General features: G+C 35.5%; 1 protein-coding gene across 1 annotated transcript in view; it reads right to left on the bottom strand.

The window, feature by feature from the left end:
• Nucleotides 1-17,220, bottom strand: part of LOC106717210 (laminin subunit alpha) — a 28,970-nt gene that overhangs the window by 7,261 nt on the left and 4,489 nt on the right. The window contains exons 3-47 of the mRNA XM_014510944.2: nt 16,529-16,656; nt 16,329-16,437; nt 16,083-16,253; nt 15,674-15,890; nt 15,266-15,475; nt 14,914-15,107; nt 14,622-14,697; nt 14,381-14,518; nt 14,199-14,310; nt 13,712-13,887; nt 13,382-13,558; nt 13,080-13,202; nt 12,659-12,817; nt 12,099-12,352; nt 11,753-11,889; nt 11,390-11,528; nt 10,971-11,159; nt 10,403-10,771; nt 10,089-10,241; nt 9,628-9,802; nt 9,362-9,522; nt 9,026-9,185; nt 8,017-8,250; nt 7,682-7,844; nt 7,099-7,261; nt 6,738-6,860; nt 6,420-6,597; nt 5,643-5,946; nt 5,233-5,458; nt 5,005-5,132; nt 4,781-4,905; nt 4,392-4,565; nt 3,740-3,941; nt 3,399-3,478; nt 3,134-3,242; nt 2,792-2,906; nt 2,491-2,652; nt 2,197-2,416; nt 1,964-2,073; nt 1,766-1,887; nt 1,402-1,675; nt 1,156-1,317; nt 565-752; nt 255-451; nt 38-171 (exon numbers count right to left, since the gene is read on the bottom strand). Coding sequence (XP_014366430.2) covers nt 38-171; nt 255-451; nt 565-752; nt 1,156-1,317; nt 1,402-1,675; nt 1,766-1,887; nt 1,964-2,073; nt 2,197-2,416; nt 2,491-2,652; nt 2,792-2,906; nt 3,134-3,242; nt 3,399-3,478; nt 3,740-3,941; nt 4,392-4,565; nt 4,781-4,905; nt 5,005-5,132; nt 5,233-5,458; nt 5,643-5,946; nt 6,420-6,597; nt 6,738-6,860; nt 7,099-7,261; nt 7,682-7,844; nt 8,017-8,250; nt 9,026-9,185; nt 9,362-9,522; nt 9,628-9,802; nt 10,089-10,241; nt 10,403-10,771; nt 10,971-11,159; nt 11,390-11,528; nt 11,753-11,889; nt 12,099-12,352; nt 12,659-12,817; nt 13,080-13,202; nt 13,382-13,558; nt 13,712-13,887; nt 14,199-14,310; nt 14,381-14,518; nt 14,622-14,697; nt 14,914-15,107; nt 15,266-15,475; nt 15,674-15,890; nt 16,083-16,253; nt 16,329-16,437; nt 16,529-16,656 — 7,620 coding nt within the window. The remainder of the gene's footprint in view (nt 1-37; nt 172-254; nt 452-564; nt 753-1,155; nt 1,318-1,401; nt 1,676-1,765; nt 1,888-1,963; nt 2,074-2,196; nt 2,417-2,490; nt 2,653-2,791; nt 2,907-3,133; nt 3,243-3,398; nt 3,479-3,739; nt 3,942-4,391; nt 4,566-4,780; nt 4,906-5,004; nt 5,133-5,232; nt 5,459-5,642; nt 5,947-6,419; nt 6,598-6,737; nt 6,861-7,098; nt 7,262-7,681; nt 7,845-8,016; nt 8,251-9,025; nt 9,186-9,361; nt 9,523-9,627; nt 9,803-10,088; nt 10,242-10,402; nt 10,772-10,970; nt 11,160-11,389; nt 11,529-11,752; nt 11,890-12,098; nt 12,353-12,658; nt 12,818-13,079; nt 13,203-13,381; nt 13,559-13,711; nt 13,888-14,198; nt 14,311-14,380; nt 14,519-14,621; nt 14,698-14,913; nt 15,108-15,265; nt 15,476-15,673; nt 15,891-16,082; nt 16,254-16,328; nt 16,438-16,528; nt 16,657-17,220) is intronic.

Below are 17,220 nucleotides of genomic sequence, written 5' to 3' on the forward strand. Positions count from 1 at the left end.
AATTACTCATTACAATTATGTTGAAATTATAGAGTACCTGTTCAACTAATTCTCTCAATTTCTTCAACCTTTCATCTGCTTCTTTGCGACGTTGTTCCAGACTTTCCTGTTTCATTTTTACAACACGGTACTGGGAAGAAATCTTAGGATCCATATCTTTGATGTTATTCACTGCAAAAAATAAAACAAGCTATTGAATTCATTGAACGTACATCACAATTTTGAAAACTTTCAGTGTTAATAATTCAGCATACCTAGGTTCTCAATATTCGATGTCATCTTTTGTGCATCGTCAGCTACTTTTGGTAGAGACTGAGCCCATTCCTTACTAGAAGCAAGATCCTTGCCTAGTTGCGACATTATATTACTCGTGATTTTGACAGTTTCCATTACTTTAGAAGCTTTTTGAGTTTCGGCTTCCAGTGAAGTTGATGTGCTGGTCGGAAGTGATCTGTAAATAAAACGCCAAATTTGCATAATAAGTAATATCACGTAAAGATAAATAAAATATAAAAATAGCTGTGGTTATAATTTATAACATCTTCGATTTAATCATAAACTTACAACTGTATTGCATTATTTTCATCGTCCGCATCACCAAGAATCTTCCATGCGTCTTTTAATGCTTCCTCTGCACGGGTAAGATTAGGCCTTAGCTTTTGTTCAACGGTCTGTTGAGCACTTAAAGCAGTTTCTGACAGTGTCATTGATTTATTCTTTGCTGGGGTGACGTTTTCTTGTAGAATATTATTCTAAAAACAATATTTTTTTTATTATACAGACTTAAGCTCACTATTTATTTTCAGTAGATAGCAAAAGATCGAGCAGCCACACTATTTCCCTAAAATAGTGAAATGACCGCTGGCCGCAGTCATCTTAAAGAAGTTCAAAGGTTGAAGTTGCGTTGTCTGCTTTTGGACGTACAGAAAGAGGAAATTTTCACTTCTTGTACGTTCTCTCCCACCAAATCTACTTCTGTTTTCATAATGACCTTACAAGGAAATAGTCGGAAGGGTGAAAGAACTAGAATATGGCCACCGACACACAAATTAATCAGACAAAAAGCGTATCTTCCGTGTGTTCGTGGCATTGTACCGATCGAGTGTGCTATTCAGCTCTTTATAATACATATTTTGTAATATTGTCTATACTTACGATCTTCGTGGCGTTTAGAATTGATGATTCTGCTTCATCGCCTGCTTTTTTCGCGTCACTGATTTCTTGTACAATAGAAGAATATGCAGAGGCTGCACTATAAGCATGTTGTGTCCTAGTGTTGTTATTTTCCCTTTCTGCTAAAGCACGTAGACTGTCCGCCTATGAATTCAGATAGTTTTTTTAAAATATAAATTAGGCACTATTATTAAATCTAGTAATCTAAATACAATTTTTTAATTTTACCCTGTTTCTTAATCCTTCTGCATGATGCAAAGCTACGTCAGTCAAATTTGTTAGATTTGGAAAATCATCCTTTAAAAGTTCTAGCATTTCTTCAATTTCGTTGTTACCGTTGTTTAAATCTTCTAATCTTTTCGAAGAAATATTTACGATACCTCCAGACAAAGCATTGAAGAATGTGGCATTATTTATATCTAAAGCGGCATCAATAAGATCTTTCATAGCTGCACTGTTTAATTTGGTGACCGATAGAACTTTGTTTCCAAACTTTGATTCTCTAAAATAATTTATTTATTATTTTACCTTTTAGTTAGTTCTGTAGTGTAATGAGTAAAACGAGAGAAAATATTAATTCTACGATACAAACCTATTCTTATCATTCAACATCTTAGCTTCATCAGCAGTTTTCTGTGCAATATTCGTGTATTGTAACATTTCGTCTAACTTTCCCTTCAAGTCTTTTGTTTTGTTTACTAATATTTGGAACCTCTGTAAATTTAAGATTATGAAACATTTTAAGTTGTTAAAAATCCAGTAAACGTTATAAGTAGAACATCTTTTATACCTTTGTTTGTTCAATAACAGGTTGGACGAAAATATTCATTCGTTCTATTTGATTGTCGACATTATTTATTGCACTAATTGCTAATTCTTCCTTTGGCTTGAGGTCTTTGGCTGAAATAAATAATTGTTATGTGTGAGGAATTTTATTCTTAGAATGAAATTAGATATGTGGCAGGATAAAAGTTGAAAAAATCAGATAAAACTTCTTTACAGTAATTGTTATTCGAACCATACCTAAAATGTCGCTCTTAATTTGCCGAGCTTCTGCTAAAGCGCTGTCTACTTTAGGTTGTTGACTGAGTTCCAGGCCTGTGGCCAAGTCACTAACGTGTGTAACGATATCTTTAGCTCTCTGACCGTTGTCCCGAACCGACGCTAAAATTTTGTCAGCGTCTGCTGCTAGTGTCGCAGCCCTTCCGATCTGATTTTCGCTATCGGTTGCTGCAAACTCGGCCTAGAAGAAAATTGTATTATCTGTAATTTATTACACAAACATATAAATTACATGTAAATATACTCTATACTTACAGATCTTAACAAATTCTTAGAACTAGTCTCCAAAGCTTTTACCGCAGTTGTAACTTCGCCTAAATCGACATTACGTAATTCTGTTACCCTGGGCTTAAGTTGTTCAGTTTGGTTGGAAATATAGTTCAGTCGTTGTGTAGTGAAAAATGAGTCTGCCTTATCCTGGAAAATATAAAAAATCGAATATATTTTTTGAACATTTATTAGCTTCAGTACTTAAAAGAACTCTAAATGTTTTATTGAAAACAAAACTTATGAAGAAAGTCAATACAAATATATTATACAATAAAAATACTTTTACCTTAAATTCTACACTTTCATTGGACAACATGTAACTCAAGTCTTCTACAGAGAATATTAAAGCGTCGGTACACGAATCACACTCGAGACAACCTTCGTGTGGTATTAACACCCACCTAATTACAAAAAAAATTATTAAAAAGTTGCAGACATGCCATGATTGTAAAATTCGTCAGTACATACTCCTAGTTGCAACCGTAAACCTTCACTGCTGTGACATACTTTTGTATGTTTTGTCAAAAAGGATAAAAGTGTTGACAATTTGTATCAATAAGTATAAGTTTGGAGAATATAAGTGTCGCGGCAGTGGAGTTCTACTGTGAAAGTTACATTATAATTATACCTTTCAGGACAACGGTCACATTTTTCTCCTATGACACCCGGTAGACACTCGCACTGGCCAGTGGCGTTGCACATGAATCCAAGAGAGTATCCAGTATTACAATTACAATCTGAAATTACGAAACAAAGTATGATTTGATGATTCTCGACTTCTGATTGGATTTAAAAATACAGATAGTATTTTTTGCTCATCTGTACAGTTCGTGCTTATTTAGACAGTGTTTTTGTAAATACACAAATTGATTTAGGGCAAGATTTTAACTTACGATCGCATCCGTATTTGGTATAGTTCCAATAGCCAGCAGCACATTGGTCGCATTGTTTTCCGGTGACTCCTTTTGCACATCTAAAAAAACACCAGTAAATCATAAACTTATAAAGTGTGAGTTATATTTAGGTACAGACATATCACCTCTGAGCCTACCCTAACTTAGGAGTGAGTAGGCCTTAGTCAACCACACTGGCCAAGTTCGGAATGGTTACCTTCACTCACATTTTTGATTTGTGCAGATATGTGTAGGTTGCGCCACGATAAGTTCCTCCACCATTCGAACGACATGATAGACTCTTTATTTATAAAATATTGTAGCATTTGCCCTCTACGAACCTGCATTGTCCAGTATTATCATCGCACTGTGAAGACTCGGAGGCGAGTGCGCAGGAACACGGGGTACAGCCCTGACCGCTATTGAGGCCCCAATGATCGGGCGCGCAACGGTCACACTTGTCTCCAATTACTCCCGGCCGGCATACGCAAGTACCAGTAGTGGGGTCACAACGCTCCATTCCAAACTCGTCGCACACGCAAGCTGTTTTACAAATCTTGTCTTACTAATTCTTGCTAATATGTTAGTAAATGTAAAAGTTTGGAGATGTGGATGTTACAATACAACTCTAGAATGGCTGTATGAATTTGGATGAATATATATCTAATAAGTTCTTTACTTTTTGCTGTTATTTTATTCTTTTATATCTAAATAGAAAAAATGATATAATAAGATTTTTATGCAGTGAATTACTTCGTCTACTTGTTTACGATAAGTTTTCAAGTAAAATTGTACGAACTTTATACGTCTTTTTTGCAAAAAAAAAAATTAGGTGATTAGGTTAACATTGAAATTGGAGTATTGAAAAATTATCGTTGCCAATTACTTTGTCGATTATAAAATATCACTATGGAATTTCCATTCAAATGAACATAAATATTAATTATAAAAATTGAAAAGAGAGCATATGATAGTATAATTTAAAGAAAATACCTGTGCAGTTCTTAGAAAATATGGCATCTCCGAAGAAACCTGGGGCACATAGATTACAAGCGGCTCCAGCGGTGTTGTTGACACACTTGAGACAGTCACCAGTGATGCTGTCGCACGAGCTGGGATCTTCAGGGTTGATGTTACCCGAACAGTTGCAAGGTTTACAATAATCGCCTGGAAATTAATACACCATTTTACACGTCACTATTTTACAAAGCATTTTACGAGTTTAAGATTGTTTAAACAGAAATCTAAGCAAGTGATTTATGTAAGTCAGAATAAAAAAGAAACTGTTAACAGTTATGGTTGCCTTTTATGATGACAAGATCTCGTAAGCATTATGGTGACATCTTTCTTTAGTCTATAGAGTCTATTTTAAGATTACTCACCAATATTTTCGGGAATGCCATAGTATCCTGCCGCACAGTATTCACATCTTGCGCCAGCATAGCCGGGTTTACAATCACAAGAGATCAGGGAACCATTCCCACTTAATTCACAGCCAATGGCAAAGCTTAAAAAGGGTATATGTATTAAAAAAAATATCAATAAACATGACTCACAATCATATTTATGAACAAAAACAAATCTATAATGTACGTTCGTAACTTACTTGTTAGATGGGTAGGGCATTGGGCAAGCGCAGATGAGGCAATCGTGAGGCGTGCCAACCGTCGCGTCGCCATGGTAACCAGGAATGCATTGCTCGCAGTGATCTCCCATTGTATAGTCCGTACATTCCTAGAAAATAATGATCCGTATTATGCATCAATAAATTTTATATTACAAAGTGTAAATTAAAAAAGGTACCGACAGTAAAAACTTTTAGATTTCAACTTACCAGACAAATACCAGTATTGACATCACATTCGTTTGAATGTCCGTTACATTGGCATGGTACGCAGAATCCGGCATGGGGTCCGGAACTAAGTCTGTAATAGCCTTCAGCACACTGTTCGCACGATAGACCACGATAAGCTTTGGGGCATTGGCAGTCTTCTACAGATGAAGCTTGTCTACCGTCAGCAAAGTCTTCTACAGCGACATCCAAACTTACACCCATCAATCTATAAACATATTTTATTTGCAAAAAGCTTACATTTGTAGTTCGCTGTGATAAAATATTATGTACGTGTAAAACAAATAATCGCTTTGGCTGTAAGAAATATTTTGATTTTACGCCATGTAAAACATCACAACATTAACAAACACCATTAAAATAATAATAATAATGACATCTGATTAACGTACCTTGTTGTCACAGGTTGATGCCAATAAGTTGCTCGAATGTAAATACTGGTTACATTAACAAGTATGTTCATAAATTGATCTCTGGTGACCGCAGAACCATCCAGGTTTGTGAATTCATCCTCGCTTATTCTGACGCTGTGTCTCCAGTTGACAACTGATGGTGGTTGCTCTACGCTGTTGTGTACTATGTATCCGTTAGCACCACCAATAATAACGTCAGCTTCAATCACGGCAAATCCATCATCTCGTGTGGTGTAAAAAACATTGTATGTGAGATATCCTCCGTATGACGTCAGACGTTGTCCTAAAATTAAATCATACCATGTCTATATCTAAGAAGAAATTTACACGTCTTCCAGTTTAGGTTTGATGTGTCTTTTACTCTCATCTACATTCACCTTATGTTTATATTTACTTAGTCAGTAAGAAATGAACAACAAAAGACTGCAAATAATAACTATTACCGAATCCAGTCATAGTCAGCAATAGTCAAATTAAGCGTGCAACATTGTTACCTTATCGGTCAGCGACATGAACGAAGAAATGATGTCATAATACGACCTCTTTTATTTCATTCGTTTGTTTATTTTGATTGATCGATCATAAACATTCATAATAAACATATACCCTACTATGAGTTTCATCTATGTTCTAACAAAATTTCACATTACATTGTGTGTATTTTTTACTTAATATTTATATTATATTATACATACATATATCTATTTATTTAATTTCAATGTTGTTATTGTTATGTGGTCTTCACATTTTACTCACCGAGATAATATTCCGGGGCACCAAAGTAAACTAGTTTTTGGTCTTCATCGTCACTACTTACGAGTTCAGCGCCGATTACCGTTTCGTTCAAAATAGTAGGGGCAATGGTGTACGGGAAAATGTTCAGAGTGCGGTTCACTTCGACGTTTACTAGGTACCAATCGCTCATACCACTAATCTGTATCAAAATAATACATATTTCAATCTCTTTTTTTGTAGTGAGTTATTGATATGAAAATAATGAGAGTTCAAACAGTTTCAACAAACTCATTGAATGTCTATCTTGTACTGAATCCATAAACCCTTAATAAATCATACCTCAGCCCACGTCAAATACGAGCTGGTGCACCTTGTTGTCTTGCCGAAACAGTAACATTTTGTACAACCATCGGGATTGTCTGGTTGCAAGTTGAAGTATTCATCTTTGCAAGTGTCACATGCCTGAAAGGGGAAAATGATAATTCCAAAAATTAAGCGAAGAATTAAAAGCAGATATTAAAGTAATAAACCCTAATTCAGTGAAGTAAAAGAATCACACATTGTAGTACACTAATTAAAATCACGGCTAGGCGTAATCCTGATATGTAATCGCTCATTCTTGGTTCTACATTCTTTCGCCTTTTCATTTTATGTGGTTAAATGAAATAAATGGAAGTTTATTTTAATGTTCGTGACTTACTTGACCCCTGACGTGCTTTTTACAATAACACTGGGCAGTGTTTTGATCGCACACGTCTTCAGTGGTGCCGTACAAGTTGCATGTACATTCTAAGCAATCGGGGAATGCATAATGGCCAGGTACACAGTGATCACAGGTCCTTCCTATTACGTTGTCTTTACAACTGAAATAATAAATTGTAATTTGAAAATAACCACATCGCAAACATTTAGTCGAATTGTCGAATCGCACGTAGTTTATTCCTTATTTATGAGTAGTGTACGCATGGAATAAAAAATATATAATAATAAATATAGTCTATGTCACCCAGGGATTGTGTAGGTTTCCAACAGTGAAAGAATTTTTCAAATAGGTTCAGTTATTTCGGAGCCATTTCAAAGTTAAAAAATAAAAACACATTTTTCTTCTTTATAATATTAGTACAGATTTCAATGAAAGGTAAAACAATCAATTAAATAATATCATTCGTGTTTAGATGAAATCAGATACGCATCAGTTACTAGAAGTTTGAAAATCAATAGGATATGGAAATGCGTTTGATAAAAATGTACCTTATACCTGTGAAAATAAGGACTGAACTTACTCGCAGTTACCACTGTCTGCCTCGCACTGTAGTTGGTTGCCGACTACACCGAGAGGATTGCAGTTGCAGTCATCACAACCGCGCTGCACGTCGAAGTTAAAGGTGAACGGCCTACAACGATCACAATTGTCGCCTTCCACATTCTTTGGGCAAATACATTGACCTAAAATATAATTAGTTACTTTTATGACTTGATTATGTTACGATGGATATTTATATTGTATAATTATAAACATACAATAATGTTTATATACATGTATATTAAGTAAATTTACTTTTAACTTTACCCATTTATGGTTTATGGTAATAATACTATACCAGAAGTAAATACGTACCGTTATCATCACAAATGGCGGTCAGTGGACAATTGCAAGGTTTGCAGTTAGGGAAACCGTAGAAACCAGTTTTGCAAGCGCTGCAAGTTCGTCCGATAACGTTGGGCTTACACGGACATTGTCCACCGAATGTGTTACATTCCAGCTCTGTAGAACCCATGAAGTCGCAAAGGCAACTCAGCGCTCCGCTGTTGTATTCGGCGGTGATAGAGAACATTGCGTCTCGACAGAAACCTTAAGATGAAAATAAAAATTTAGCAATGGTGTGATTAAATAACTTAGGGCCTGGTTTACTGAAGTCCTCTGAGAAGAATACGAATCGAATATTACCTCTAATTTCGAAGCATGTTAGGCTAGCTGCAACCATAATTGAATGGAGATATATGTCCAGGGAAAAGGATTACCCTCCTATCAGTAAGGCAAACATAAAATTAAAATGCGACATAATAATGTAGGCAATATTAAATTGTTGCTAAGGTAAAATATATAATATACATAGAAGTAGTAGTAAGAATATAGTAGTTTTAAGTCAGAGGACATATTTAATATTTATTTCGCGGATCGCTCCGTCCACTCTCCAGAGCGGACGGAACGAGACGCATCTCGTCGAGACCAAAATCTAAAGATATTCAGTTTTGGGAGAATGAAGTTAGTACAGGTGCATGCGTGCGCAACACGTCAAATTGCGTGCGCATCCACGTTGTAGTTTAGGCAACTTCATAGGCAACGTACGCTGTTGATTAACATCTACTCCATACGATTCCACTACGCAAAACTCGTACAAAACATTTCTGATATTCCTGTAATTTACTTTTAAAAAAATAACAACCTGTTTTGTTGTTTCGACAGTGAACCCTCAAAGCATGAAAATTTTATAAAATTTTATGAAGTGACGTACCCAAGTTGTCACTTAATCGTCGAAATTTATGTTTTTTTTGCCTAACAATAATTACCTTTTCCATGTGATTAGCACACGTATATTGTGAACGTATTTTGAAATTAACCTTACCAGTTTCATTGGGATTTATATAATAATGATTCATAGCGCAATTTTCAATAAACTCTCTTGTGTAATCGAGTGTGTTTGCTTCTTTAATCGCTGTGTCCATGTAGTCTGGTTTCTCTATAACTAGGACGTAATCCAACCAAACTCCTTTACTTGTGTTACCCTATTGAAACATAATTAAGAAGACATTAATTTAGGCCGAGTATACAACAATGTGGCGTAAAGCAGAAACGAAGTTTTATTAAGATGCATAATTTTATTACCTTTTTTTAATCTATTTTCATTAAGCTGATATTTTTAAATTAAATCGAAATTGTGTACTGATGGTTTAAAAATTACCTTGAAATTTAATGTGAAGTTTTCGTTAACAGAAAATTGTGTATTTCCATTGGCCAGTGTTATTAGAGCTCTGCATCCAGAATTAGACGGGCAATGTTCTATGGGTAAAGATGCTTCGTATTTCTGGTCATCGATAGTGACAGTTATTTCTGCATTGCTCTCTACAATATTAAATGTATTTTAACATAAACGAAAATGGCTTTACTATATTTGCAATGTAGCTGAAAATAACAATTTTTATTATACCAAATAAAATAACATGTTACCTGGATTATTAGGCTGGAAGTAATGTACGACAAAGACGTAGTCTCCGGGTGTAGGAACTTTAGATTCCAACTTAATAGGTTCCGAGGTTGGATCCAGATAAACAACTGATGTTGAATTATCGAGTATGGAGGGTCGAGTGTAGTGGCCCCCGCCCGTACCTGCTTCCATTTCAACCTGTAGAGGTAAGAAAGAAGTACAAAGGAATTAATAAGATGGACTGTCCCAGACGGACTTATACCATCCAGATTGATTAAATACTCCAGATAATACCGCCCAATAACAGCACTCGAAACCGTGCATGTATATGTAGATATATGAATGTAGAAGAAACAGGAGAGGTTTATCCGAATCGCGGCAAATGAACCTTATTAAAAAATAGATTTCTAGAAAAGTAGATACTCTAGAAATGTAATTATTAGAATATCTAATATAATTTCTATTAAAAGAAATATAAACTTACTTTTTTTGAGTCCACTGCCGCCGCGAACACTCCCGGACTGCATTTACCATTACGTCTCAAACAGAACGGACGAGGTGTTATGTAGTCAAGATGCCAGATTGCTTCAGGAATTGCTACTATCGATTTTATTCCAACTAGAGTATCAGTGTCACCCTGAAAACATTCCATATTTTAGTATCACCCAATCCGATATTTCATAATCAAAAGTATGAATTCAAAACATGCAGGATAATTTAAGAATCAAAGTAATTTGTAAGTGTAAGTGCTAATGCTCACATGAGAATAAAAATGTAGTACTAATTAACAACATTTACCTCTAGGTAGACAACGTTGTTGGGATCCATAACATTCTCAGTTATGATCTTTGAGAGATCATCAGCTACAACTTGTCTGCAAGGAGTAGTGTAAGGACAATCGTTTAGGTTCACAATCGCACCCATCTCAGGCCCATCACCGGATTGGAAACGAATAGTAATAATTCCTTTTGGACTGTAATCGTCTGTTACATTTGATATAGTTACATCAATTTGAGCACCACTTCCTGTATTATTAACTGGTGTAACGTATTCAATTACAAGAATGTAAGGTCCGTTTGGTTCGATGTTCATGTCGTATTGTAGTTCACTTTGATCACTGATCAATAGTGGGATATCAGCTGGCCCTAAGTTGTACTCTCTTAGTTGCTGTAAAAGATGTTCATTGAGTATTATTAATATTGATAAACCGATCTCCCCTTGTTTCTAGTTAAGTAGGAACAAAAATTAAAAAAGAAAAAACACTAGACTGAAATTCGTGAATTTTCTACGAGTATTATAGGAAAAAGATATAAAGTAAACGAATTGAGAATCTATATTAATTAAAAGTAAAACAAATATTTATTACCTCTGGATTGTTGACATATTCAGTGACTGGTGTTATTAGAGTTGTTATGTTGGCTGTAGGGAATCCGTTGAGACTTGGGTAAGCAAAATGGCGACAAAGATTGCGTTCTCCAATCGCGCAGGGTTTGTCAACTAATTTAGTTAGAACAGTCGCTTCATAGTATGCCTCAGGTATCAGTACAAAGTAGTCCTGTAAATATAAATGTTAATAAGCTTTTTGCGTTTTTTTACTGTCCACTGATTGATGTTACCGTTTTACATATATTTTGGTCTTCGATTTTTCAAAGAAAATTTGAGGGATGACAATACAAGCGTCACTACGAGTGGAAGCTCATAGTTACTGAATTGATTTGTTGAATCGTTGATTATTATATCCGACATCTTTATTAATTTTTAATAAGTAAATGGATGTATACTAACAATCATAACTTCTCTCGTTGTCTTGATTGTGACAGTCCAGTTGCCGGCGTTCATTACAAACGGTGCTGGTGCATTGCCTTTTTCCAATGTTACAGTTACCAGCTGGGGCTGTTCAGTAGGTCGCAAATATACATTGAACCTATACACAGAAATGTTATATTTTTAAAACTTTCTCACTTAGCTACGATCAAGATGACAATACTCTGGTAGGATTTTACTGCAATATTATTGGTTCATTATGTAAATATCATACTGTAAAGAGGTAATATATTAAAAAAACTAAGCAATAATGAACACATTAGTGTAATTGCCCTTAATACATGTAAGTAAATGGTAAGAGGAACATATTTCCGTGTTACTTACGTTTGCTGCGTATCCACAACGCTTTCTGGTGTTATAATAATCGAGGTGGTTACTAAGTCACGTAGAGGATTGGCGTATTTTAACACCATCCGGTACAAAGACGATTTGCCGATATGTACCACGTTAATTACTTCGTTCTAGGAAACAAAACAAATGTTTAGAATATTTATATTCTAATACAAAGTATAGTTCGCTTACTCGTTGTTAGAAAAGCTTCCTCTTTGAATTTAGTATTTTTAAATCAGTATTTTTTTAGTTAGTTCTAGTAGTAATATTAGTAATAAATTACAAAAAAAAAGTGTTTTTATTATAATTTGACAAAATAATTGAGAAAAGACGCTAATACCTGGAGCACAGAAAATACAACATATCCCTTCCAGGAATAACCCGGGAAGACTTCTTCTGAATCTCTGTATCGGACTGGACCGGATTGTGTTAGACCTTCTTCGACTTCGTACTGGAACTGGTGAAGAGTGGGGAAGTAATGGGCGCGGATAGGACGGTCGCAGCGTCGGCCGTCGACGCGCGAGTGACAGCGGCATTGACCAGTGCTCTTGTCGCAGTTGTTGTCGATGGAACCGCCGATATCGCAGTCACACTCTGCATTATAAGTTTTTTAAATGCCGATTGGTATGACATACTTGTGGTAAAAAGACACACCGCGGAACATGTAAGCACAGTGTAAAAAAAATTATTAACTACTACACTATTTTTAGCCGACCTCAAAAAGAAGGAGATTATCAATTCGACTGTATTTTTTTTTAAATAACAATTCTAATCATACTCTTCAATAATATGAATGATACTTTGAGAAACCATTATATTCTCACTTGACATGGACACCATGAGCTAAGTGTTGGACTCTTTAATTTTTCTACTTAGATAAAACAAAATCACGAAATATACCGGTACATCCAAAAAGATTGTTGTTCTGCAGATTGTAGAAGCCGCTTTGACACTGATCACACTGAGAGCCGTCGACGTTCATCTTGCACGTGCACTGACCCGAACGGGTATCGCACGCGCCCAACCCACCCAGCGTGCCAGCCAGATAGCAACTGCATTCTGTATACCAAAATTATCATCAATAAAAACATAAACCAGTATGTTCAGCCGAGGATGTTTCATTTCATACCCAATTCGGTGAAAGGTTTTATGAAACTCAAAATTAAGTCGAAAACTTGTCATAGCAACATGTGGTACATGTTAAAGTATTCGATTTATTTCAACACGGACGGCGTCGCGGGCAACAGCTTGTATTAATAAATAACGTGCCAATAAAAGTCATACTGATAAATTGTATATGATTTATTTAAAGTAATCTTACCTTCGCATCCCAGAGGATTGTATTCTTGCAAGTTCCAGAATAAGGCTTTACAATCGTTACAGATGCGACCTTGCACACGATCCTTGCATTGGCATAGCTCACCAGCAGGCACGGACCCGCAACCTGGTGTAAAACATTTAAATGTGTCTTTTCAGTGTGTGGTAAAATAACAATAAAATCGACATAAATTGTCTGTTATGTTATTCTTCAGTTCACAAACAACCTTTGCCGAGCTAATCGTTATCTTACATAGTCTTTTGACATATTCAGGTGCAACAATTTTATTTATTCATATGAATTACCTGCAAATGAGGCTATAACACCTCTAGGATCACAATTACACTCCTCACAAGCTGGGTAGTTATAGAATTGTTCCTTGCACTTGTCACATTTCGCTCCATCGAAGTTTGGTTTGCAATGACAGAGGCCGTTGTCGTCGCACGTTGAGCCAATGGAACCAGACACATCGCAGTTGCAAGCTAAATTAGAAGAAAACGACACAAAACGGTTAAAGACGTGGCAATTAGTATTTTTTGGTACACAATTAGTCGTGAATTAGAAAACAATAGGCGGAACAGAGTTTATAGAGAGTTATCGAGAGTTTTGAATAATCCAAAGTTATAGTTACTTACGTAAACATTCAGGGTATTTGTAATAACCAGGCGAGCATTGATCGCATTGTTTTCCTCCAAAGTTTGAGAGGCAGTTACATTTGCCATCAGCGGAGCAACTGGTAGATGTGGAGCCAGTTGGTGAGCAGTTGCACGGCACACAGAGACGTTCACGGCCTTTTACCTCCATATAGTATCTATAAATGTGCAAGCAAAATGTAATAGAACTACGATAAAAATCTGTTGATCGCCGCCTAGTATAAACCATTTTAAATCTATTATTATCTAAATGTATCTATTCACGAATTCAGATATGTGTTGCCGGTTTTTAAAAAGAACTTGGAAGAGTTCTACGGAGAAAATCTTCTTTGTTAAATTAGAGTTGTCTTTTCTGAATGTGTCTCATATCAACTTTTTTTTCTTTCTATGTGGCATAAATACCGAGCCAGATATTCTTGCATTGTAATTGTAAACATACTGTAATTTGTTTATACGACGAGTCTATTACCCAGAAAGACATTGGTCACATCGTGCACCGCCAAATCCATCTTTGCAGATACATTGACCGCTGACGTCATCACAAATGCTAGCTTCTGTTCCACTGGTGTCACAGTTGCAGTCTAAATTGAAAATAATTTTATTAATATCACAATGTCGAAAACATCAACTCTCAAATAAAGAAATACTCACGTTTACATGTAGGATAGTTGAAGTAACCAGCTTCACACTGATTGCAAGTGCGGCCGCTGTATTTACTCTTACAAGTACAGTTGCCAGTTTCTTTGTCGCAAACGTGAGATACGGATCCCACTGAATTACACTCGCAATCTATTGAAAAAAAACATTGTAATTAGTAATGTTTTCTGAATAGGCAGATACTTAATAATTTAAATGGAAAACAATTAAATTAGACGACATTTTTGAAACTTACTTTTACATTCGGGTGAATAAAAGCCGTCTTGACAAATTTCACAAGATTTTCCTGCATAATTGTATTTGCATGGACACTGCAAATTATAAGATAATCATTTAAAAGTTCTTTAAATTCAACCATAAATAGTTTCACGTTTCAATATTCTCTATAATGTCTATTTCTAAATAAACAACTTGAAAGAATAAAAGCAGATAGTGTAAGAAGCCTTTAAGCCTTAAACAGTCTATGCAAACACTTCTTGGAACTCATTTTCATTTATAAAATCTACAAACGTATTTTCTTTACTTACTAAGCCATCTGTTGGTGTGCAATTATCACCCTCTGTACCGTTCAAATTACATGTACACGGTTTACAATTCGGATAGTCAAAATATCCATAGGCACAAGAATCGCAGTTAGGTGGATTAAATTCACGTCTGCATTCACAACGACCTGTTTCTTCTTCACAATTACCGGTCGAGTAGTGCAGATCGCAATTACAAGCTACAAAATAATAAATAGATTAGTCTCCATGCTTAATTCTGGGGTAAGCAAGGAATCCATATCAAGACCGAAATTTATTTCGTAACGTTATTTTATCAATAAATCCTTTTAATTAGAGTCACGTGTAGATCCAAGACTTTAAATTAAACTTTACTTACGCTGACATACGTCGATTTCATCCCATTTCTTTCCATAGGGCCTGAAGTACGTTGGTTGGCATTTATTGCAGTTAATGCCCTCAGTATTGTGTTGGCAGTTCTTACAGACGCCACCGCCCTCGTAATTGCCATGAATATCCAAGGAGAGACGCTTCTCGTCGATCTCAGGGTCGTAAACACATTCAGTTGTGTGATTATGGCAATTACAAGCTGTTGAATTATAAGTATTTATAATTTGATATTTAAGTCTTATTTACGAATCTACGTTTCTTATGACGTACCCAGATCCCTACACTGATCGAGGCAGCTAAATATGATAAAAGAGTACTATTTTCTTAAAAAACTGATCCTAAAACATGGTCGTTCAGACATTTCTTTTCTAAACCTTATGTTACGTTCTTTACTTACGTTCGCAAGCGAATCTATTCCAATTTTGTGAAATGCGCCATTTCTTTTGTTCAAAACCTGGACAGCAAGCGGCACATTGTGGTCCGCATGTGTTATGTTGGCAACGACACACCAAGATGTTGGTATTGCTCTGAGGGTCGGCAGGGTCGCAATTGTCTGCATGACCATTGCACATGCAACGACCGCCGATACTGATGTCTTTGATACTGTAAAAGTACTAAAATAGAACTTAGATTATTAACCTGAAGAATAGGAATAGAATAGAATAGAATTTTTTATCTATATTAGTCGTGATCTCAATAGTTACGCCTTCTTTGGTCATATAATTTTTGGCACAATACACCCATTTGATTTTAGGCTGACACCTAATCTATCCCTATTCATTTATTTATTTAATATGTAAACTTACTCGTCTCGTTACAGTAGGATCTTGTCTTGCCACAGACATGAGATGTCCGAGTAAATTTTTTGTTCGGAGAAGCCGAAGTCTCACGTTAGTTGCCCTTGTCCATTCTTGTAGAACAGGCGAGTCAAAGTATTTGTTAGATGACGGCCGGTAATTTAGAAGTGAGATAGGAATCTGTAAGACAAATGTCATGAAATATACAGAGAACCAAATAGCTGCAAATCGATATTACACAAAAGATTGTCCTACCTCTCCTCCTTCTAAGGGAACAATTTTAGAATATTCAGTGCTGCAGATAACAGAGTCATCTCTTGTTATTGGCTGCAAGCTCTCTTTTCCGAAAAATCTTTCGCAATCTCTAAAAAATTAAGTTAGGGCGTTAATTATTTCTTTAATATTTCAGACAAGATTGAAATATTTCACATTCGGTGAGCGTCGTAAAAACTTACTGAGGTGAATCTGAGAAATATTGCCAAGGTTTGAAGGTTTTCCCATAATCAGTTGACTTTTCCAATACCCAGAGTCCAGGGCGGGGTGAGTTGCCCATTTGAACAAAAACGTACGCTACATGGAATTCCTGAAAATAAATAATACTTGTTAAATCTTCATCGTCGTCGCCACGCTAGTTTAAATGAAGACAGATGTAGGTAGTTATTTAGAAGCAGTGATACTATTTCTATATAGGTGAGTGCCCCTTATTTAAGTTTAAAATTTCAAATTCGAAGTGTAAAGTAATTAAAGACTTACATATTCGTTATTTAACATTATATCAGAAAAGGAAGGATTAAGCTATTTAAAAGTTTTAGTAGATATATCTAGGATCCGTAGGTAGTATAGGAAGTAGACATGTATATGTTGTAAACGTTTGTTTTTTTCTATTTATGGAAGTAATTACAAAACGTACTTAATTTTTAATGTTCTTTGACGTCACCAAATAGTTAATTTTTATCAATGTAATAGGTTACGCTGTTTATCTCAATAAGGTTATCGCTATACGCTAGTTTTGTATTATTATAAAAAAAGACTGTTATTTTGATCTAATCACCACCGTATAATAACGGACGTCGTAACATCGCCCTTAAATATTAGTTCACGGTATAAAAGTTTTATTATCTATAGTATGCTATCGCCGCCCACAGTG

Source organism: Papilio machaon, chromosome Z (assembly GCF_912999745.1).
Source record: "Papilio machaon chromosome Z, ilPapMach1.1, whole genome shotgun sequence".
Classification (NCBI taxonomy): Eukaryota; Metazoa; Arthropoda; class Insecta; order Lepidoptera; family Papilionidae; genus Papilio; species Papilio machaon.